The sequence below is a fragment of the Aspergillus saccharolyticus genome (assembly GCF_003184585.1).
Source record: "Aspergillus saccharolyticus JOP 1030-1 unplaced genomic scaffold BP01scaffold_32, whole genome shotgun sequence".
In the NCBI taxonomy this organism is placed as follows: Eukaryota; Fungi; Ascomycota; class Eurotiomycetes; order Eurotiales; family Aspergillaceae; genus Aspergillus; species Aspergillus saccharolyticus.
Window position 1 is genome coordinate 112,620 of NW_020290642.1, and position 20,731 is coordinate 133,350.

At 53.7% G+C, this 20,731-nt stretch overlaps 10 protein-coding genes across 10 annotated transcripts; 5 read left to right on the forward strand and 5 right to left on the reverse strand.

Moving 5' to 3' along the window:
- Positions 1–202: 202 nt before the first annotated feature.
- Positions 203–3,439, reverse strand: BP01DRAFT_346170 (glucan 1,3-alpha-glucosidase ROT2). Its single transcript, XM_025573625.1, has 3 exons — positions 3,180–3,439; positions 2,384–3,125; positions 203–2,335 (listed from the first exon to the last, which is right to left on the reverse strand). The coding sequence occupies exons 1-3, from the start codon at positions 3,262–3,264 to the stop codon at positions 271–273; spliced, it is 2,892 nt and encodes a 963-aa protein (XP_025428702.1). The 5' UTR covers positions 3,265–3,439; the 3' UTR covers positions 203–270.
- Positions 3,440–3,819: 380 nt separating this feature from the next.
- Positions 3,820–4,937, forward strand: BP01DRAFT_393979 (nucleoside diphosphate kinase; the record flags this gene model as incomplete). Its single annotated transcript, XM_025578285.1, has 6 exons — positions 3,820–3,836; positions 3,982–4,056; positions 4,112–4,215; positions 4,270–4,335; positions 4,396–4,460; positions 4,512–4,937. The coding sequence occupies 6 exons, from the start codon at positions 3,820–3,822 to the stop codon at positions 4,644–4,646; spliced, it is 462 nt and encodes a 153-aa protein (XP_025428703.1). The 3' UTR covers positions 4,647–4,937.
- BP01DRAFT_324756 (uncharacterized protein) lies at positions 4,836–5,411 on the reverse strand (the record flags this gene model as incomplete). Its single annotated transcript, XM_025572838.1, has 1 exon — positions 4,836–5,411. A coding segment is annotated over one exon (576 nt), but the record flags the coding sequence as incomplete, so codon positions are not given.
- An 869-nt stretch (positions 5,412–6,280) lies between these two features.
- On the forward strand, positions 6,281–8,431 carry BP01DRAFT_302649 (methylenetetrahydrofolate reductase (NAD(P)H) MET12; the record flags this gene model as incomplete). The annotated part of the gene is made up of 2 exons (XM_025572083.1): positions 6,281–6,367; positions 6,449–8,431. 2 exons carry the CDS (start codon positions 6,281–6,283, stop codon positions 8,429–8,431), a joined length of 2,070 nt encoding a protein of 689 aa, XP_025428705.1.
- Positions 8,432–9,015: 584 nt separating this feature from the next.
- On the reverse strand, positions 9,016–11,411 carry BP01DRAFT_346181 (glutamate--tRNA ligase GUS1). The gene is made up of 2 exons (XM_025573626.1): positions 11,089–11,411; positions 9,016–11,028 (listed from the first exon to the last, which is right to left on the reverse strand). The coding sequence occupies exons 1-2, from the start codon at positions 11,344–11,346 to the stop codon at positions 9,151–9,153; spliced, it is 2,136 nt and encodes a 711-aa protein (XP_025428706.1). The 5' UTR covers positions 11,347–11,411; the 3' UTR covers positions 9,016–9,150.
- Positions 11,412–11,563: 152 nt separating this feature from the next.
- BP01DRAFT_359186 (mitochondrial 54S ribosomal protein uL1m) lies at positions 11,564–12,772 on the forward strand. Its single transcript, XM_025575615.1, has 3 exons — positions 11,564–11,882; positions 11,950–12,514; positions 12,586–12,772. Exons 1-3 carry the CDS (start codon positions 11,617–11,619, stop codon positions 12,676–12,678), a joined length of 924 nt encoding a protein of 307 aa, XP_025428707.1. The 5' UTR covers positions 11,564–11,616; the 3' UTR covers positions 12,679–12,772.
- A 68-nt stretch (positions 12,773–12,840) lies between these two features.
- On the reverse strand, positions 12,841–13,835 carry BP01DRAFT_346188 (COG2 family protein; the record flags this gene model as incomplete). Its single annotated transcript, XM_025573627.1, has 2 exons — positions 13,783–13,835; positions 12,841–13,719 (listed from the first exon to the last, which is right to left on the reverse strand). The coding sequence occupies exons 1-2, from the start codon at positions 13,795–13,797 to the stop codon at positions 12,841–12,843; spliced, it is 894 nt and encodes a 297-aa protein (XP_025428708.1). The 5' UTR covers positions 13,798–13,835.
- Positions 13,836–14,417: 582 nt separating this feature from the next.
- BP01DRAFT_128229 (uncharacterized protein) lies at positions 14,418–16,019 on the forward strand. Its single transcript, XM_025570456.1, has one exon. The coding sequence runs from the start codon at positions 14,585–14,587 to the stop codon at positions 15,890–15,892; it is 1,308 nt and encodes a 435-aa protein (XP_025428709.1). The 5' UTR covers positions 14,418–14,584; the 3' UTR covers positions 15,893–16,019.
- Positions 16,020–16,146: 127 nt separating this feature from the next.
- Positions 16,147–19,151, reverse strand: BP01DRAFT_375995 (P-loop containing nucleoside triphosphate hydrolase protein; the record flags this gene model as incomplete). The annotated part of the gene is made up of 7 exons (XM_025576924.1): positions 16,147–16,256; positions 16,311–17,005; positions 17,060–17,265; positions 17,883–18,591; positions 18,642–18,906; positions 18,937–19,021; positions 19,077–19,151. 7 exons carry the CDS (start codon positions 19,149–19,151, stop codon positions 16,147–16,149), a joined length of 2,145 nt encoding a protein of 714 aa, XP_025428710.1.
- A 448-nt stretch (positions 19,152–19,599) lies between these two features.
- On the forward strand, positions 19,600–20,705 carry BP01DRAFT_359190 (TOM13-domain-containing protein). Its single transcript, XM_025575616.1, has 2 exons — positions 19,600–20,239; positions 20,342–20,705. Exons 1-2 carry the CDS (start codon positions 19,964–19,966, stop codon positions 20,456–20,458), a joined length of 393 nt encoding a protein of 130 aa, XP_025428711.1. The 5' UTR covers positions 19,600–19,963; the 3' UTR covers positions 20,459–20,705.
- Positions 20,706–20,731: the final 26 nt, after the last annotated feature.

Genomic DNA, 20,731 nt, shown 5'->3' on the forward strand with positions numbered 1-20,731 from the left:
CGGCACCGGATGCGTCTTTCCTCCCTTTTACTTTTTCCCCTGGCGCCCGCTGACTCAGCCCCACTGATCGGCGCCAAGCAACCGAGGCCAATCCATAAAGGGTAACTTTGCCCAGAGTCACGGGTGCTTGTCTCCTACTCGAGCCTACGGTTCGTTATACAACACACTATGACCGGTCAATTGTTCGAAAAAAAGTCCAGTTGTTGGTTCTTAAGATGACCATGGAATTCAATATGTTAGCATATCTCGCTCATCTGTCGCTCTAGGGAATCAAAATTCAATCCGCCAAGAATTGCCAATGGCCACATTAGGGTTCTTAACCACGGCATATGGAGCCTTGCCATCTTGCTGGCTGTGATACTCCATCGATGCCGTGGTAGCGGCTTTGGCGTTTGCCTCAATGACCGTCACGCTAGTCTTGTCCTGCCACTCCTTGGGTGGGTCAACAACAATCACCCGTTCCACACGGACACCGGCCATGGTCTTCAGATAGTCCTTCGTCTTAGGACCGTTCACGCCCACATCCTCGGATGAGAGGGCAGAATCACGGAAGACAAATCGGCGGTGAATGTAGGCCCCCCGCTCATAGTCAAAAGTCTCGCCGTCATCGACGTAGAGAGTACCGTCGGCCTGGCCATTCTGATCCAGGACGATGACCAGGGTGTAAGGATCCCACTTCATGAGTCCGCTACTGCGGCGTGGGCGATCCTTACGGGGGATAACATGCCCGCCCTGCATCAACAGAGGTATCTTCTCCATAGGAGCAGGCACGGTATGCCGCTTACCCGCTCCGTGGTAAACGGTGAAGTCAAAGTAGTCATAGTACTTCTCGTCATCGGCGAGATAGATGTCAACACTCGTGACATCCTCCGCCACCACCGGCTTGGCGAGAAGACCCGTGTTGCCAAGATAAAGCTGGTCATCAATGGCAAATCCCGCTTCATCAGTAGGGTGGACATAGTACTGGGGCCGCACAATCGGCATCCCGTTCACCGAAGCCTCATGGAAGGCGGTATACCAGGCAGGCAAGAGCTGGTACCTCAAGCGGATGGCCTGCGCGATGGTAGATCGGAAAGGCTCGGCAATCAAGTACGGCTCACGTCTGCGCGTATCAATGTGAGCGTGTGCCCGGAAGAACGGATACCAGATACCAGTTTGGTACCATCTGGTGAGAAGTTCCTTGCTTGGGTTCTGGAAGAAACCGCCTACATCAGCACCGGCAAATGGGAAACCAGCAATACCGTTGTTCAACACCATCGGGAGCGAAGCAGCCAGATGTTCCCAGGTGGCCTGGTTGTCACCCGTCCACATGGCCGACATCCGTTGAGCACCGGCATAGTAAGAGCGGGTCAGGATAAAGGGCCGGCGGACCTCGCCCTTCTTGCGCTCTAACAGGGCATTGTAGGTGGCATTGACCAAAGTGATACCATGAACATTGTGAATGTCACGATGTTCCCAATTCTCATGGTGCAGATTGTCCTTGGGCATAGTGGTTTCGGGGCCGTTGAAGACGGAGGGCTCATTCATATCATTCCAGATGAAGACATTCGACAGAGTACCCTTGAACTTATCGAATTTGAACAAGCTGATCCACCATTTGATGGCGGCCGGGTTAAAGGTATCAATCCAGTTGGAGGAGCCAGGCCAACACCACCCATCGTAGATCTCGCCTTCCTTGTTCCTGGTGGCCAAATTCTTGCTCCTCAGCTCTTCCGAGATGGTGTATCCCTCCTTGTTCTTGATGTGAGGATCGATCAGAACCACGAGCTTACGCTCGGACTCGTCCAGCTGCTTCTCCATGCTGATAGGATCAGGGAAGGTGAGAGGGTCCCAGGTGAAATACTTCCTGTCATCCGTATACTCGAGGTCCAGCCAGATGATGTCATAGGGGATTTGATACTTGTCAAAATTGCGATCAACCTCTTTGACATCCTCGTCGGTGATGTAGTTCCAGCGACACTGGTGATACGCAATAGCAAAGTGTTGAGGCAATTGAGTGAAGCCAGTAAGTTCACCATATGACTTGCTAATGTCCTGCGGTGTAGGGCCCAAGAAAACGAAAACGTCAATCTGACCAGACTCAGAGAACCAGTGACTCTGCGTATCTGTCTTGGCCCCTACGCCCAAAGAAAGAGGGTTGGGGGACGACTTGGACTTGACGATGTCTACCCAGGTTTCCGCGGCATTGAGCCAGAAGACACCAACAGTCGAGTCTTTACGATGAGCCTGCATAAACGGAATGGAGCCATAGAGGGTCATTGGGCTGTTCAGCTCATATTCAAAGACATCCGAGTTGTACATGCGGTAAGGCTCTTCGTGATTGCCATCACCACCTCTGAAATATGATTAGCGCCTTCATGATACCAACACCAAAATCACTTACCGAGTCTGCTTCAAAGACATCGAGTCGGCGTGTTCTGGAATACCGAAAACATGGCTGTAGCCCGGAAATGTGATGTCCAATCCCACACTTTCAGGACCCCTGGGCTTCGAGTCTGTATTTCCTCCAAAGCTCTCATCCCACCAAGTGCTCTCGTCTTCTGAGGGCTCTTGGTCGCTGCCTTCCGCAGCTTCGACCTTGGGCCGCCAATGTTCCATGTTAAGATAGCCCTGGTGATTCAGTTGCACATGGGTCTGACCGTCTCGCTTGAACTCCGCCTTGAAAGGTGCATGGTGGATGATAGCTTCGAACTTGTTGTCCGGACCGTACAAGACCCGGGTAACTCCAGCTTCTGTTTCTGGCTCCAAGGTCGCGGTCGTGCTTAAATCCAAGCCACCAACCAAAGCCCATTTTTCAACTTCATTGTATCGTTCCTTGCGGGCCGGGCTATTGTTTCGAAGCTCAATCTCACCCTTCAAGCGCTTCTCCTCATCGACGGTAACTCGAGCAACGCCCGACTCCAAGAAGGAGATGACGAGGGGCAACCGGATCTTTTCGTTCGTAGATAGAGATTTGAGGATGGTTCCGTGCAATTGTCCATCCTTGAAGTGGATGGAGGAAGTTTCAAGTTCGTATGGAGAGGACCAAGCCGAGCCCTTAGCAGTGACATCGTCGGCTAATGCTCGGTTCCGCTTACAGAACCCGGACTGGGAGCATTTTTTGAAACTTTCGTGTTTGACGGATACTATACATTGCAATTAGGTCTATAAACATACCACCAAGCGCGAGCTGATCTTACCTCCAGGGATGACTAGGCATCCAAGGAGAACAACCAAAGACAACAGTAGGGTCCAGCGGGTGGACGATGGCCGGGAACCGGCCATGATGCGAACCTAATTGAGGGGATGCAATCAGAGACACTCAATCTCTGAAAACAGGATAATTCACCAGTCGTCACGTGTCGAAGACCTGCATCTACCAGAGGTGGAGGTCGAAACACAGAGCGTCAGGTCTTGTGGTAGTTGAGGATCAGCGACATATGAATCGTCGATAGGTGAGGTAGGTTAATAAGTACCAGTACGGGGAAGAGCATAGACAGTTCCAGCCTGGCCAGATGGAGATGGAGCAGCCACTTAGTAACGGCAAGCTCCCTGAATTAGGTTTAGTGTCCCTCTAAGCCCAATCAGGCTTAACCATTACTTACAGGCAGTAGACACCTCAGGCGGTGAGGCGGTCAGGCCATTCAGCAGCAGGATTCAGGCCACAAGGCCCTCACTGGTAGTGCCCCTCCTTTGCGCTCCTTTCCGTCGAAGCCCCACACAGCGTTGCGGTCCCCTCCTTATATTTTTCGCCCAACTCAGCGCCGGCTCTGCTCCCTTTCCCTTTTCCTTCTCTCATTCGAATCTCCGTGAATCGTTATCATCCACACATCCTTCAAAATGTCCAACGAGCAGACGTAAGTCATTGCTGCTCCTCTGCCTTTTACTGCGTTGCCCTGGTCTACTGTCCTTTACAACAAAACTATGCGTCTGCCACTTACCTGGACATGTTTGACCGTAACGCTCATCTGCTCAGACCTCGAAGCTGACCATTCAATATAGCTTCATTGCCATCAAGCCCGATGGTGTCCAGCGTGGACTCATTGGCCCCATCATCTCTCGCTTCGAGAACCGTGGGTAGGTATCTCTCAATGCCAATTGTACTCGACAACCATCACTGACTATCCTGCAGCTTCAAGCTCGTTGCCATGAAGCTGTGCTCCCCCGGCCAGCAGCACCTCGAGAAGCACTACGCTGACCTCAGCGACAAGCCCTTCTTCAAGGGTCTCGTCTCCTGTAAGTCGCTTTGATAGTTCTGAAATACATCCGCAATGCTAACATTCTTGTCAGACATGCTGAGCGGCCCCATCTGCGCCATGGTCTGGGAGGGCCGTGACGCCGTCAAGACTGGCCGCAGTAAGAGACCTCTTATCCTGACCATTCGACTCGGCGGGGAATACTAACAATGTCAATTAGCCATCCTCGGTGCCACCAACCCCCTTGCCTCCGCCCCCGGCACCATCCGTGGTGACTACGCCATCGTAAGAAATCCCTCGTCTTTGAGATCAAGAATCCCGCTGACAATTGCTCAGGATGTCGGTCGCAACGTCTGCCACGGCTCCGACTCCGTCGAGAACGCCAAGAAGGAGATTGCCCTCTGGTTCAAGCCTGAGGAGCTCCAGACCTACAAGCACAGCCAGTTCGACTGGATCTACGAGAAGGCTTAAATTTCTCATCTCAGCCTAGCAACCAGAGCCTACAGTTCCTCAATATGTTGGATGTAGCGTTCCTCAGATGTTATAATCTAGAAAAAAAAAGCTATATGAGAAATACAAGTCGTTTCCAGGTCTATTTGTATATTTACAACTGTACAATCTGCCTGCATGGCCAGTGCCATCGGTAGCATAGCATCGCTTCTACTTTCTGTTAAATAGACTCCGAGCCCCTTTCCCCAGGGGGCCGAGAACCGTTCGGGCAAACCATGGGGTGGCCCAGACGCTCGCGGCAATTCGAAGAGGGAGGAGAAACTTGGTGACGGTATAAGCTGTGGCAAATTCCAGCACCAAGCGCACGCCTTCCTTCTGCTTGCTGCTACTCCCAGCTACTCGTTCCGTAAGCTTCCCCTCTACCCCATCAAGGGAGGCAAGATCCACCTCCGTATCCTCTTCCACCCATCCTTTCTTGCGCAACCACCGTTGAAACCGCTGCGTGCCCTGCTGAAAAGACTCGGTGGCGGTCAAATCCGGCAGCCAGTTCCCGTAATGAAAGGCAGCCGCCAGTCCGAACAAGGGGACAATGGCAGTTATCTCATGAAGAATTAGAAACGAGGTGACGTGTGTCGCGGGGGCTCCTAAAAGCGGGGTGGTGTAGGCGCGCAGGGACGGAGGCAGTCGATCGTTGAATCTCTGGAGACGAGCGCGGAGGTCTTTCGGTTCAGGGGAAGGAGGTGTCGAGGTGTAGCGCCGAATTGAGGGTTTAGGGCGAAAAGAGGAGAAGCTGGTGAGACGGAGGAATGATCGTTGAGATGCCATTTCTTTTTTTTTTTTTTCTTTTTTTTTTGCGCTCGGGGGTTATCGCGATATCAACCCGTCAGCCGGGTGAGGGGGGGAGTTTGCGCTGGAATTTATTGAGCTGCAGGGGTGGTCCTCGTTGATTGACTCAGTCAAGGTGAGTAGACTTTTCGGTTTGGCAAGTTGACAGGTTGACCGGCTGCAGGAAGGAGTTCTGTATGTTGTATGTATGTATGTTTTTGGAGTTGAAGAGCATCTGTACTAAGTATGCACTGCTTATTGTTGTTGGCGGTGATGTTTGTCCTGTTTGCATGGGTCATGATAAAGAATGTTGATTAACTCAATATCTTCAAGGAATGGAGGAGTCTGTGCTTCCGTTAAAACCTAGTAGTAGTATTGACCCATATTCTAGAGGCCTATACTTCCTGTCACTCATTCATTTCTCTGCAGCTTACGATCTCCCCCTTGTTACGACCTCTCACACGCCCGATTACCCCGTTGAGAGGGACCAAGCAGTGGTTGATCAATCAGGCTGGTCCCATCCCATAAGGTGCATGGTGCAGGCAATGGCACGTATAGGACAACAGAAGCGAGTGCTGATGAGCATGCGACACTGTACAAATCGCCATGAGGCGTGATTTCATGCGCCAATGCAAAAGTACAGCAGCTGGGGTCGCCCAACGGAGTCGGCAATTCGTCATTTTGCCTCTTCCGGAGGGCCCATCAGATCTTCTTCCCCACCGCCGCCCATCTTCTTCTTCTTCCTCTCCACCCTCTCCTCCTTCTCAGTCGCTTCGCGCTCCTTCTGTCGCCCTCGTCTACTCGCTGCCACAGAAGGGTCTGACTTCACCATGGAGAAGATCACCGACAAGATCGCGGCTCTGCCGCCTGATGCGAATTACTTTTCACTGGAGTTTTTCCCTCCCAAGACCAAGATGGTGGGGCATTTCTATCCTTCTCCCCGCACCGCATATGATTCCAACCCAACAATACTGATGGTCGATGGCGTCGTCTTCTAGGGTTTCGCCAATCTTCAAGCCCGTCTGGAGCGTATGGCCCAAGCTCTTCGTCCGTTGTTCGTCACCGTCACCTGGGGTGCTGGAGGAAGTACCGCGCAAAGATCCCTGGAACTGGCTGAGATTTGTCAACGCCAGCTGCAGTTGACCACATGCTTGCACTTGACCTGTACAAACATGAGCCGCGCCCTGGTGGATCAGGCGCTTGAGGAAGCCAAGGTGCTGGGTATCAGGAACATCCTCGCCCTCCGTGGGGATCCACCCCGCAGCGAAGAGTACAACATGCATGGCGAGGACGACAGCAACAAGGACTTCACCTTTGCCGTGGACTTGGTGCGCTACATCCGGAAACATCACGGCGATTACTTTTGTATTGGTGTCGCCGCCTACCCCGAGGGTCACCCCGCCGACAACTTCCAGGACTCCCAGGATCCCGCCAGGGACGTGCCATACCTGGTTGAGAAGACTCAGGCGGGCGCAGACTTCATTATGACTCAGTTGACCTATGACATTGACGCCTATACCAAGTTCGAGAACATGCTACGGAACCATGAATCGGGTGCATTCAAGACCATTCCTATCATCCCTGGTCTGATGCCCCTCCACAGCTACAAGATTCTCACTCGCGTGACGAAGCTTAGCCATGTCAAAATCCCCCCACAGACCCTGGCGAGGTTGGAAGAGATTAAGCACGACGACGACGCAGTCAAGCGTGCTGGTGTGGACATTGTCTGTGATTTGGTGGACGGCATCCGCGGCATCCCTACTCCTGGCCTGCGCGGCTTCCACTTCTATACGCTCAACCTGGAGAAGACCGTGTCCTTCCTACTCGAACGCTGCGATCTTATCGGTCCATACACCGAATATGACGAACCCATTGAACATTCAGCAGCATACTCCGCCTCCCGTCTCGAGACGCCCGCGCGCGCGCTCGCCAGCCGCCGCTCGTCCGTCAGCTCTATGCCGCACAACCGTGTCATTGTTGACAAGCTACAGCCGTCCGATGTATCCTCTCGAGAATCGGTCAGTCACGAAGCCACAGCGCTGAGCGCTGGTCTGCCTGCCATGCCACCGGACCGCAGTACGACGTTGCAGATCTCGGAGGGTCTCGGCGCCCTCGGGCGAGAAGCAACTTGGGACGACTTCCCCAACGGACGTTGGGGTGATGCGCGCTCCCCAGCCTTCGGTGAAATCGACGGTTACGGTCCCTCCCTCCACATTTCTCCAGCCGTGGCTCACAAGGTCTGGGGCTATCCCGTCACCCGTGAGGACATCAGTGCACTCTTCCGCCGGCACGTCTCCGGCGAGTTATACATCGTACCGTGGAGCGAGGGTGGCGCGGAAGAAGGCTCCGGCACCCTGAACGCTGAAACCGAAATCATCCGGCCGGAACTCCTGCAACTCATCGACAAGCGCGGTTGGTGGACATTAGCCTCGCAGCCGGCCATCAACGGCGTGCGCAGTGACGACCCGATTTTCGGTTGGGGCCCCCCCGGCGAGGGCTTCGTCTTCCAGAAACCTTTCGTCGAGTTCTTCTGCCCCAGCAAGGACTACCACACGATTCTCAAGCCGTTACTCGAGCGCCATGGCCACGAGAAACTCGCTTGGTTCGCCACCAACGTCAAGGGTGACTTTGAGTCGTCCCTACCCGGCTCCAACGTCGAGGATCCGGACCCAATCGACATCAACCCCGCCAACGTCAACGCCGTCACCTGGGGTGTCTTCCGCGGTAAGGAGATCGTCACCCCCACGATCATCGAAGAGGTCAGTTTCCGCGCTTGGGGTGACGAGGCCTACCGCATCTGGGACGAATGGCGCCGCATCTACCCCAAGAATTCCGCTACCGAACGCTTCCTCGACGCCACGAAGAACGATGTCTGGTTGGTCTGTGTCGTGGGTCAAGAGTTTGGCGCCGGTACCGAGGTCGGTTCGAAGGAGGAAGAGGAGGAGACGAAGTGGATGTGGAGAGAGTTGGCGGGTTGTTAAGAAGCAGATCAAAAACCCGCTTTTGCCATCTCATTCTCTGTCGTAATATTGTCTCTAGGCTCTCCTAGCTTCTACTCCTTTGTTCATTCTCTTGGGCTATGTATGAAGACCGTTTCATGATCTTATGTGAGCTATAAAGAAAGAGGTGTCGTGATCATTAGCCGTCATGTTTTGGTGGGTTCTCTTATTCATAGTTATCAATCGGCTCTTGGTGCAGCAATTGTAAATTCTGGAAGGCATCGGGTCCCTGCATGTTACTTCAAATTTCAACTTTTACCGACAGAATCATCTATCCATGATGTCTATCCGGTCTTGCGGGCTGCGTTTGATTGTCATAACGGACTCTGGGAGCTAGATACCGTCCTGGAAGATCTATACCGAGTTTTGATCGGTTAACACATTTGACTTCGGATTGGTTTCCTTAGATTTATTGATTCTGACTACGGGTAACTAGTCAACTAGTTAGAACTTCCGTTATGACCCATCCATGATACCTACTACGGAAGGTTAATGTAAGTGTTAGATAGTTCATGGACCGTACTTCTTCGGACCGCCTACGTGGTAAAGAGAGTAAAACACGATGTCACTATTCATCACGAACCTCCGCTCAAATCCTTTTGCTTTTAAATTGGCAAATATTCTATCTGGGAAGTACATGAACAGTTCGTATCTTCATACTCCACCCACCACGACGCCCTCTAGAGAACGCTTGTGTGAATTTATTTACCAGCCTTACCCGTAGGGATGTTGAACAGAACGGCGGGCTGGCCAGGAGCATAGGGGCGGTCGAGACGGTAGTAGCCCTTGCGCTCGAATTGGATGATGTCGCCCTCCTTCAGGTCGGCGACGTTGGCATCGGCCACGGCCTCGTCGCGGAACTCGGTCTTGGGGTTCAGCACCGCCTCCAGGGTGTCCTCCTCGGTCATCGTGTCCTTGTTGAGCAGGAAGTCGAAGTCGACCAGCTCGACGGGAACGAGCTCCTGGTCGGCCGAGAGCCAGGTCACCTTCTTCTCGGTCTTCTTGAAGTCGCCCTCCAAGTGGAGGTCGAGCTCCAGGGAAGTGACCGCGCCGGTAGCGGCGTCGGTTTCAATCTTGCGGACGATGGCGTTACCCCAGGCCATGAGAGTGATCTCCTCGTCCTGCTTGAAGGTCTTGGCGTCCTCCTGGTCGAACAGGATGGAGCCGCTGAAGGTCACCTTCTTGGTGCCGATGGCCGGGTTCTTGGCGTGCTTGGGCTTGTCCTCGGTGTAAGCGGCGGGGGCGCCGTTCAGCTTGGCCTTGACCAACTGGTTCTTGAAGAGAGCAGTGTGTCTGGGGGCAACGGGGTCGATGTACTTCTTGTTGGTAGCCCAGAAGAGGGTCCAATCGAGGTTCACAATGTTCTTGCTGGGACCCTGCTTCAGGATGAACTCTCTCAAGGCCGGAATGGTCATACCACGGCGTCTAATACCCCGGATAGTAGGGAAACGCGGGTCATCCCAGCCCCAGACAGCGCCGGATTCGACCAGCTTTGTGAGCTTTCTCTTCGACAGAAGAGTACGCACAAAGTTCATGCGGGCGAAATCCCAGATCTGAACATGGCGGAGCTTGAGAGTATCCAGGAACCACTGGTACTGGGCATTCCGATCACGGTACTCAATAGTTCTCAGCGCGTGAGTAACTCCTTCATGGGCATCAACGATCGGGCAGGCGAAGTCGTACGTAGGGTAGATCTTCCACTTCGAACCAGTCCGGTGGTGCTCTGCAACGTTGCACCGGTAGATGACGGGGTCGCGGAGCGTTTTGTTGGGAGCATCATAGGAGATCTTGGCCCGAATACACCACCGCAATCCCTCGGGAGTTCCCTGCTTCATCTCCTCAAAACGAGCAAGACTCTCCTCAACCGAGGCATCACGGCGCTTGCTGGGCTCGCCGACCATTCTCTGTTCGGCCATGGTTTCCTTCTCGGTATCGTCGGCATATGCATGTCCCTCCTTGATGATGCGGATAGCATAGTCGTACAGGAGGTCAAAGTAGTCACTGGTGTAGCTCAGCCGGTCCGGCTTAATTCCCATAAGCGCAAGATCTTCGATGATGGCGTCCTGGAATTCCAGCTTCTCGTTTGAGGGGTTGGTGTCATCGAAGCGAACCAACAGAGTCCCGTTATACTTCTCGTGTGCAAAGTAGTCGTTCAGAAGAGCAGCCTTGGCGTGTCCAATGTGAAGATACCCGGAAGGCTCAGGGGGGAAGCGAGTCACCACACCCTTGTCGGTGTTGAGGAGGTTAATGTCGTAGCTGGCTCCCTCCTTAGCCTTGGCAGTCTTCTTCTCCTTGGCAACGGCGTTCATGTGCTCGAGAGCTGTAGCGGCCCAGGGGCAGAGCTCGTCGATGAAGTTAAACCAGCGAGTCACGCTCACCAGAGCACCCTTGCGCACAGGAGAAATCGCAACCTTGTTGCCCCTCAGAGCACCCCAAATGGCGAGATCGGCAGTCGAGAGGGAGTAACCGGCGACGAACGACCGAAGAAGGAGGTGGTTGTTCAGGCGCTGGAGCTGAGGTTCGAGGGTTTTGAAGTCGAGAGTGGTGAACGACTCGAATTGAGAGAGCCATTCGGTCTCCTATAGGATGGTTAGAAGGAAAGACTGCACGGTGATTGCAGGTTCCTCATGTCCACTTACCAGCTTCTCGTCCTTGGCGTTCAAGAAGGGGAAAGCAGCACGCAGCTCCTTGATGGCATTATCCGAGCCATAAACGGGCGCACCGTTGGCGCCGCTGAATTCGACGATAGCGTTGTCTCCACGGCTGAGAAGAGCGGAATCTTCGTAGTTGATAGCAATCACCTCCTTCTCCTGGTTGAGCGAAGTGGCGACCAGAAGAACAGGCAGCAAAGCGGCCTGGTTGGCCCGAGTGGCCAGAGTCAGCTGGAACTGCGACATTTCTGCTCTCCAAGTGAGAATGGAATACAGAAGATGGAGAAGATGGAGGAAGACGGAAAATGCGGGCGGGGGAAAAAGACGGAGGGGTAGTTTATTTTTGGGCTGCTTGAGTCAATCGGGAACTCCGCCGGCGGTTTGTTTCTCCGCCTTCCAGTCCGCCCCGAGACTCTGCCGCAATCTTGTGCTCGATTTCCGCCCCGAAAACAATTCCCTTCGGCGCTCGTTCCAATTACACCCCCTTCCCTCCCCCGAGGTCACAGTCCCTGCGCCATGTCCTCCTTCAGCTCAGTCCTGCCCACTGCGGCACGGGGGTTGGCCTCTTCATGTCGATCTTCCTTGCGGCCTGTTCCTTTGGCCCCGGTTGTCTACAGACCTCAACCGATCCGATGGGCTAGTTCATCCAAAGGGAGCAGCAAGAAATCCAGCAGTCAATCCCAATCCAAGAAAAAAGAGAAGCCTACCAAGAAGCATGCGAAAGAATTCTTTCAAAGGGACCTGAAGCCTATGGAGCAGTTTGCGCTATGCGATGCCATGAGGTATGTGTCACTATTTGGGATTGCCCAGCACGACATGGCAGCTAATCGCTCACTTCTTCATCGCTAGATATATCCGCGCCTTCGAAGTCGGCCGCGAGCCCACTGTTGCCAAATACGAAGTCCACGTTCGCCTGAAGACCAAGCGAGACGGTCCTGTTATCCGCAATATGCTCCGGTTCCCTCATTCGGTGCAGACGGAATCTCGAATCTGCGTTATCTGTCCCCCCGGTTCGCGACACGAGAAGGAAGCGCGCGCTGCAGGTGCCGTCCTAGTCGGAGAACAAGAGGTCTTTGATGCCGTGAAAGCCGGCAAGATCGAGTTTGATCGCTGTATCGCCCATCCGGATAGTATGGAGGCATTTAGCAAAGCGAACCTGGGCAGGATCCTCGGTCCTCGCGGTCTGATGCCCAGCGCAAAGACGGGTACTGTGGTTGAAGATGTGGCCGCCCGCGTCGAGATGCTGCGTGGTGGCACGGTGTACAGAGAACGTGATGCTGTCATTCGCCTCCCCATCGGCCAGTTGGGCTTCTCCCCCGAGCAGCTACGGGACAACTTGCGTGCGACCTTGGATCAGATCAAGAAGGATGCTGCCCGAATGAATGACCGCATTACCAAGGAGGTCTACGAAGTGGTCAGTTCCTAGCCGCCGCTCCGCCATGTTTCTCCCATGCAACAAAATGAACCGTCGCTAACACAATCCAGGTCTTGAGCTCCACCAATGGCCCTGGCTTCAGCTTGAACGGCGAGTTCAAGTCCGATCAATCCGTCGATACGGCTGCCATGCATGGCGCGTAAAATAGCTTTTTGCATTTTCCGGGTGTACAGAATATGTTTCATTAGGCAGGACACGGTGTATAATGGTATTGTTTGACATAAGTCTTCAAAGCATTCATTCAAATTTCCTCCAACGCCCACGCTATGCACCAGTAGCTTCGCTCTTTCTCGTCGGGAGAGAACCTACGACTTCATGGTTTTCAGTGCGAACACCGCTGTGGCTTCCTCCCCCATGATCTTGTAAAGGCGTAAGATAGCCATCGTTCTCTTGTCTCGCTTGTCACCCGCAGGGGTCGCTTGGTCCAGGGCTGTTTTCAAGTCCAGGAGCACAGCTGACCGGATCTTCGAGACCCGAGGTCGCTGACCCTGTATGAATGGATGGTCATCGCTGATTCGGGCCGATAGCCGCATCAAGTACAAATATTTCTGAATATGGTGCTCAATAGTTTTCAGCGATACGAGCGCTGTTGCCGAAGCCCCAGGTGCAATGTCCTCTTCCTCACTGTCATCGCTGGCACTATCCAGCAGATCAGAATCCGAGTCGAGCTCGGCTACCGAGCTCTTATCGCGAGATTGACGCGCGGTGTCTCCAATCATCAGCTTTCTCTCGAGCTCTTCGATGCGATCGGCGTAGTCCAGCAACGCGCGTCCGACATTAACTTCGCCCTTCAGTCGCTTTTTCTCCTTCAGCAGTCCCTCGACTTCCCGCTGACGAGCCTCCACCTTGTCGCAAATGGTGCGGACGTCGCGCTGAAATGCCAAGAGTCCGACTCGTACCTGTTCGACCTTCTCTTCCCCACCTTGCAATGCGATTCCCAAAGAGAGAAAGTCCTGATAATTCTCGTTGACCAGGTCGAGCAACTCTCGGCTGAGCGATTGGTCTAGATCTCGTAGCTCTTGTCGCAAGTCTTCCAAGCTCTGGTGTCGGTTGGTCAATGAGGAGAGGTAAGTTGCGGGGTCGAAATCCGGAGAAAGAAAAGAAGTACGAGACAAGGGTTCCGGGAATGGAAGGCTGGAAGTATCGTCATCAAGATCCGATGCCGACTCATCGGAGCCGCCAAACTACCGTTGGTGATTGATTGTCAGCCGGTGGGGGAGGAAATGGGAATGAATTATAGACCATACACGAAACTTATTCATCCTGAAGGAGAGATACAGAATAGGCTGAAAGAGCGACAGGGGAGGGAGGGAAAGAGAGAGAGAGAGGGAGAGAGAAACGAAGAGGTCCCGAGGGAGGGAGGACTCGCGGAGGAGGGGGAGGAGGGGGAGGGAGACGAGGGGGTGAAAGTAAGGAAGTGGAGAGGAAGTGGAGGTGGTGGCAGTGACAGAAACAGTTGGTGGCCCCAGGCGGAAGTCCCGCGGGAAGACTGTCTGTACATCACGAAGTATAGTTCACTACTATTGTATGATTGAAAGCAAACACCACCCACACCCACCCATACACACACACACACACACACACACATACATAACTTTCCGACTGTTCTGGCCTTTTCCTCCTTCAGTTTCTCTCTCTTTGTCCCTCCGACTTGCAGCTAGCCAACTTGCAGTGATCAGCGTGTCATCCGACTTTTGGGGAGACGAGCCAAGGTGATTATGGTCTCAGACACTACCACCGTCAGAAACCATCATGCGTGCTTGTGTTCCCAGTAACTGATGCGCTGGAGCGTCCTACGTGTCTCGTGCCGTTAGTCTGTCCCCCCCTCCCCGACGCTACTGCTGCTGCTGCTGCTACTGCTGCTGCTGCCACTGTCTCAGCTACCAGGTGTCCGTGAAGGTGGGTGGGGTTGATCATCTCGGGGCAGAGGATGATGCTGGTGGTGTTGTCATTGTCGCTTTCATTGACCCTTACCATATTCCCCCTCTATGTTCTAGCCTTGCATCCACACTGGCTGGGATCTTGTTTATCATTCGGCTCGCCGGAACAATGGATCTTCATTCAGACAGATCGTTCAACCACATGAATGCGTTTGCCCCGTCATCCTCATCTTCTTCCTTCCCGCGCAGTCGCCGAGGGTCGCAGCAGCAGTCCAACCCTCTGCATGCTACCCATACCTCCTCATCCGGGCTATTCGACACTGTCCGACCTTCGCAGCCCACGCTTTCCTATCGTAATGATGAACTGTTTCTGATTCCTGAGTCTTCTCGAGCACATCGTGCCACTGCTCTCCGTCAGTTGAATGGTGCTACCGCGAGGCCCTTATCAGGGAGAAGCCGACCTGCAGCCTCTCGGCCATCCTCCTTGGGATCTCAACCCGTGTTAGTGAGAGCCTATTCGGGAGGTCCTGATGAGGCTTCCACTCAAGTCACGATGCCTTCGCGGCGCTCCTTTCTTTGGTCATCAAGCTCGACCAACCGCGATCAGGGGCCTGCGCTGCCCTCTGAAGAGGATTTTAGTATCGATAGCATATTACGCGCCATTGAGCCCGACATCCGCCATACTCTCGACGCTATCGGCAAGATTTGTGGCCGAAGCAAGCTGAGTCTCGCCAATGAGTACGGAAGTCATATCGCTCCTTTGGGCGAAATCCGTGCTCCCCCCGGTGGCCTGTTGACCGTAGAGGAAGCCAGTCCTGATCACGAGCGACAGGCGGATCACTTAGTGATCTACGATGACGACAACAGTGTCGCTAATGGGCGAGACCATCACTCCGGTCCATCCTTCCGCTACTGGGACCATGTCCGACAGGTTACAACAGGCTATCACTCAAGAATGTCCCTGTCCGGAGATGGCTCGTCGGCGCAGATTCAGCCTAGTACGCCACGATCCTCAGTGGCCTTTCAGTCTTCCCATGGCGGGAATGGGTTCAGTCCGCTTTCAACCACCAGAGAGATCGCGTCCAAGTCGAACGCTAGTGGCCGAGCTCTTCTGGGAAAGAATCTGAAGAACGACGCCCGTGGCCGGACTTGCGAGATGATCACGCCTGCACTGGTGTCAGAGACATTGCTCGAAGCCCAAGCCGAAAGCCGTTGTTCACAGCCAAGCGCAGCTGTTTCAGAGGTACACCGTCGCAAGCGGCCACTCAGTCCAGGCAATTCAAATCCCTGCACTGAGCAGAATCCCGGGGATAGACTGTTGGAAACGACCAGACCATCGTCGATGGTTGATATACGGAGTCTGTTCGGATGGCTCCGATACATGATGACCGATGGAAAGTTCAAAAGGAGTCCGACGACAGCCGAAATGATGCTACGAGCAATGCTGGAACGACAAGGCAATGGCCGTGATGAATGATTTTCCTTCTTGCATGCGCTTATGAATGATGATGTTATATGATTAACGATGTTTGTTTTATTTCTTTGAGCCCTTTTGTCAGTGCATGATGTCTTATGTTTAGAAGCCTCAAAGGGCACATATGCTCAAAACCACCTCTACCGAAAGAGTTTCAAATACAAACCCACGGTATCATTCTCACCGCACATGCAACAACGCCGTACATGAGAGATGCATCGCAACTTTTTCTAGATCAGAACAAGAGGATAGCCCTTTCATGCATCCGATGACCCCTCAGTCTCCGATATCAACGTCTTGGCGAACCCCTCAAACCGCGCATAAGACCAGCCCTCGCGATATCTCTCGACCAAAAGTCTATCATCCTCTTCCACAGCCGTCCCGTCGCCGTTCTCTCTCCTTGCCCCATACATGCCCTCACCTTCCTCCTCCTCCTCCTCCTCCTCCTCATCGTCATCACTAGTCCCCTCACCCTCGTCCCCAATCCCCTTCCCCTCGACCAGCGCCCCGAACCCAACATCCACCGGCACACTCCCCAGAAACCTCACCCCCATCTCCCGCGCCATGACCTCCCCGCCGCCACTGGAGAACAGATTCGTCACCTCCCCACAGCACGGACACGTATACCCGGACATATTCTCAATGACCCCCAGCGTAGGGATATTGGTCTTGACGCAGAAGTTGACTTCCTTACGCACGTCCGAGGTGGCGATCGCCTGCGGGGTCGTTACGAGCACGGCGCCGGCTAACCTTGGCATTTTGCCGGCGCTGGCATCCGCAGCGGCGGGCGGGGAGGTCATGCAGAGCGTGAGGAGCTGCTCGGCGAGCGCGATGTGCTCGTCGCTGGTGCCGGGCGGGGTGTCGATGAGGAGGTAGTCCGTTTCGCCCCAGAGAACGTCGGAGAGGAACTGGCGGATCATGGCGGTCTTTTTGGGGCCGCGCCAGATGACGGCGTCGGAGCGGGAGCGGAGGAGGAAGCCTAGGGACATGCAGTGGAGAGCGCCGCGAGGGATGGGCGAGGAGGTATGTGAGGTGGAGGGCTGCGTTTCTTGCTGTTCTTGCTGTTCTTGTGATTGTGGCTGAGGTTGTGGTTGTTGGTCGGAGGGGGTTGTGGTGCTGGCGCCGGTGGAAGTGGAGGTGGAAGTGGAAGTAGTGCTTGTAGTGGATAACGCTTCTACCGCACTATGCACCGGAACAGGCAGCCAGCCTCCCGGAGCTTGTGTGATCTTTGCATCTTCCAGGCCGACTAATCGAGGGATCGAGGGGCCGGTCAGGTCGATGTCGAGGATTCCGACGGATTTGCCTTGCAGGGAGAGCGCCAGGGCCAGTTGCAGGGTCACGGAGGATTTGCCGACGCCGCCTTTGCCGGAGAGGACCTGATGTTAAATGAGGAGGTCAGTTTTCATTTCGTCGAAGGTATGGTCTTGAGAGTGAGGTTCGCGGTGCTGAAGCCGATGGATGCCCTTTCTTTCTGTGCATTCATTGGCGCGTTATCGATAAGAAGAGGGGCAAATGGTTCTGGTGGGCAAATTCAGACAGGATTGGGATTTTCTCTTACCAGCACAACGTTCTTGACTCCGTCCAGTGGCATGTTGCTAGTTGTGATCGTCTTGAGCGGGTTAGATAGAGAATCAATGGAGAGCAAGCAAACTTCCTATCGCCTGCGGGGAAGGTAAGAATACATGGAATCGACGGCAGTAGCCGATCTCGGGCGCTTTTTTTTCTGCGTCATTCCGCGGAGGTTTGCTTATCAATCGGCCTTGGCGTGAGGAACGCCGACGAGATACGGAGGACGGATTATTCGGGACTACAATGGGTGCAGCAAGGTAGACGCACCAGATCTGATCTTGAAAATAATACTGAGTCATTCTCATTGGTCATGAATCATCTCTTTTCTTGATAAGTTTTGGAAAAAAAAAAAATTCTCCAGAGGTTATCTGGTGTCTGCATACTTCTATTCTTTGAGTACCTCCATTTATTGCCACTTCTGCACCACAACACCACCCCGCTTGAAGTCTGCCATATCCCCCAAGACAGCACTCTTGTCCGTAAGGTCCTTGCTAGGGAATGTAGTCATCAGGACCCAGGGACGGGACTGGCTAGCGGGGCTAGAGGCAGACACAAACTCGTACACATCACCGATCGTGTGGGTGGTGTTGAAGCGAGACGTGAGCCGGGTGCCATCGCCAAGACGGATCTGCAGGGTAATGATAGGTTGAGATTCATCGATATTAGGCTTAGATTGCTCCGATGTCTGACTGGGTGCAGCAGCTGGGGCTTGGGTTGGAGCCGAGACAGCGGTCGGCACACCAGGCGTAGGACTTCCGAGTCGTTGCCCTTGGCCGGAAAAGGGCTTGTACTTAGGCTTGGGCTTGACGTATTTCTCCTCGTGTTGATTAATTTCCACGTCCACCTCCTGACCAGATTGTACGTTCATGATCGAGAGCGGAGCACGACCCTGCCGAATTCCCTCCAGGATCTCTGCGTTTCTGGGATCATCGGAGCGATACAGCTCGCCGTCATCGACGGAGAATCCGTCCGCCCAGAAGTGAAGCGTCCTTTGAACTCGTTGCGGCACTTGCGTAGCCGGCGCGCTCGGAGCTTCAATGATTCTGCTCGGAGCATCGTCGCCGCCAAGGGTGCGTGCTGTACCAGTGAAGTGCGACTGTCTGCTTGGTTCATCCGAGGGGGGCAACTGAGTTCTGCTAAAGTGTTAGCTTCTTCCAACCATGCCATTGGTGGCAGATCTGACCTCTTGGCTTTCTCAATAATCTTCTTCTTGATGTCGTCGGGGTTCTGCACGGCCAGTCCAGACTTCTCCCCTCCGGCAAAGAAATCTTGATTTACTGAATCGTCCTCCTCTGAAGATTCACCGGCTCCCGATGCAAAGTCCCCCAGCGTCGCAAATCTCTTCTTCGGCCCTCCTTTCCGGGATGAGGACGCCTGCGGGGTGGTGGATGGAGACTGGGAAGAACTGCCACCGAGGGAGCGACCGGCAACAGGTCCGGTTTCGGCTCCTAGACGCTGCCCTGCACCTGTGCTCGCACCCTGCATCGCTTCGTCTTGCTCGGCAAAGAATTCAGTCACTGCGGCTTCAAGGTCCCATCCGTTGGCTGTCAGGTATTCTTGTGCCTGGCAGTAATGACTATTAGTGTATCGATCATCCTTCCGTCAAAGCCAGACATACTGCTGAGGCATCTGTGCCTGACATAGCACAGAACTGTGATACCAGCTCATCGTGAGCTGCTTGGCCTTGCTCCATGTTGCTGGTATTAAGCGGGGAGGTTGCGGAGCTCGTTGACACGGCAGCGAAATCAATTTGAATGAATCGTCTCACTCGATCACTGCAAGGCGAGATGCAGTATAGTCCAACGAGGTAGTAGTGGTTGGTAGAAGGTGCCTTGTATAGATTTGGGAGTGTAGTGTCCGGCGGAGTAAGTAAAGTACCACTAGTGCTCTGCGATGGAGCTGACGGGCGGGAATGAAACCGACAGGAACCCCCCAATGAGGCCTGGTACGTCACTGTTGCCTGATTGGTCATTCGGAGGAGGGGATCTTCCGTCCAGGTATGGATCAGGCTGAGTGTGTCAGGGATGATGCCTCAGGTATCAGTGGAAAGCACAACCTCAATGCTGTGCTGCCTTGTGTAGCGCATCCTGTACGGTTCATGTAGCACTACATGTGGTAGATGTTAGTAATACAGATGACCTGCGAGTTTTACCCCCTCTGTTTCTCAGACACTATATGCTCCCCCAACAATTTTGTGCGCACTGATGCTGGTCGTCGTTGCGTAAGGAGATCTGCAAACTGGCAGCTTACATAACCGCCGAGCAGGTCAGGTGTAGAGAGCAAGCATCCATTCCATCCACTCACTCACTTGTTGATTCAACTTCCACAGCAAACAGTCTACCCACATCCACTTGGTCATTGATCTACCGGCCTTTACGTCTGCCAAAAAAAAAACCAGTGACTTGCTTCCGTACGAGGTGATTATTGTTTTGGACGAACTCGAGCTCTACCAAATCTCCTCGTTCTAGGATACGCCTGCCGGAAACCCTCCGATCTCCCCGCACCATGGCCGCCAACCTCTCCAACTCGGGGGAGCTGTATGAATCTGGACTGACTGTCCATTCGGATTCCGAGGTTTATTCCGCCAACCACGATGTCTCATCTCATTCTTCCTCGACCTCGAGCTCCCCTCTGATTCTCTACCAACCCCCGACGCTTTGGAGCATTCTGCGAGGTGCCGCTATCAACCTGATCCTCCCCTTTGTGAACGGCTTGATGCTGGGTTTCGGTGAGCTTTTTGCACATGAGGCTGCCTACAGGCTAGGCTGGTCTGGCACAAAGGTATGGAAGGAGGAATCCCTTTCCTGGGAGACAGAGAGATGGCGGGGTTACTCCTCTTAATGAGCTTGCCGGGAGATATTCTAATTCGGTCATTCCTTCTAGGTGTTTCCCATGCATCGGAGATCTAGGCCAGCTGGACCTGGCATTGAAGTGCGTGAGATCCCCCAGCGACGGAGCACTAGAGCCGCCGGCTTGCAAGACACCACGTCGTTGGAGTAGAGAAATAGTTGGATAGGCAGCATTATAGACCCTTGGATCGGTGAAGCAATTATGGAGCTTCAAATAGGAAACAGAATCTCGACAACACTTTCATCGGATCAGAATAAGCAAGCGCAGGGATGCGCGTAGGCTGAGAAGTTCTAGTGTACATAGATCCAAGCATCAGTTGACATTTCGGTTCTAACGGCGTTTGGCGAAGCTCATAAACTCGACAAATATGTCGCAGAATTGTTCACGGAGATCAAATGAACAACGATACAAACTCACTCAACA

What these genes read in the sequence shown, in the direction of transcription:
- BP01DRAFT_346181 (XM_025573626.1), bottom strand. Translation starts at nt 11,346, where the DNA reads ATGTCGCAGTTCCAGCTGACTCTGGCCACTCGGGCCAACCAGGCCGCT. An exon ending in ACGCCAAGGACGAGAAGCTG is followed by an intron (nt 11,029 to 11,088) that starts GTAAGTGGACAT and finishes ACCATCCTATAG; the next exon opens with GAGACCGAATGGCTCTCTCA.
- BP01DRAFT_128229 (XM_025570456.1), top strand. Translation starts at nt 14,585, where the DNA reads ATGGATCTTCATTCAGACAGATCGTTCAACCACATGAATGCGTTTGCC.
- BP01DRAFT_359190 (XM_025575616.1), top strand. Translation starts at nt 19,964, where the DNA reads ATGGCCGCCAACCTCTCCAACTCGGGGGAGCTGTATGAATCTGGACTG. An exon ending in TAGGCTGGTCTGGCACAAAG is followed by an intron (nt 20,240 to 20,341) that starts GTATGGAAGGAG and finishes CATTCCTTCTAG; the next exon opens with GTGTTTCCCATGCATCGGAG.
- BP01DRAFT_359186 (XM_025575615.1), top strand. Translation starts at nt 11,617, where the DNA reads ATGTCCTCCTTCAGCTCAGTCCTGCCCACTGCGGCACGGGGGTTGGCC. An exon ending in GCGCTATGCGATGCCATGAG is followed by an intron (nt 11,883 to 11,949) that starts GTATGTGTCACT and finishes CTTCATCGCTAG; the next exon opens with ATATATCCGCGCCTTCGAAG. An exon ending in CCAAGGAGGTCTACGAAGTG is followed by an intron (nt 12,515 to 12,585) that starts GTCAGTTCCTAG and finishes AACACAATCCAG; the next exon opens with GTCTTGAGCTCCACCAATGG.
- BP01DRAFT_346170 (XM_025573625.1), bottom strand. Translation starts at nt 3,264, where the DNA reads ATGGCCGGTTCCCGGCCATCGTCCACCCGCTGGACCCTACTGTTGTCT. An exon ending in ATGCCTAGTCATCCCTGGAG is followed by an intron (nt 3,126 to 3,179) that starts GTAAGATCAGCT and finishes TGCAATGTATAG; the next exon opens with TATCCGTCAAACACGAAAGT. An exon ending in ATGTCTTTGAAGCAGACTCG is followed by an intron (nt 2,336 to 2,383) that starts GTAAGTGATTTT and finishes ATCATATTTCAG; the next exon opens with AGGTGGTGATGGCAATCACG.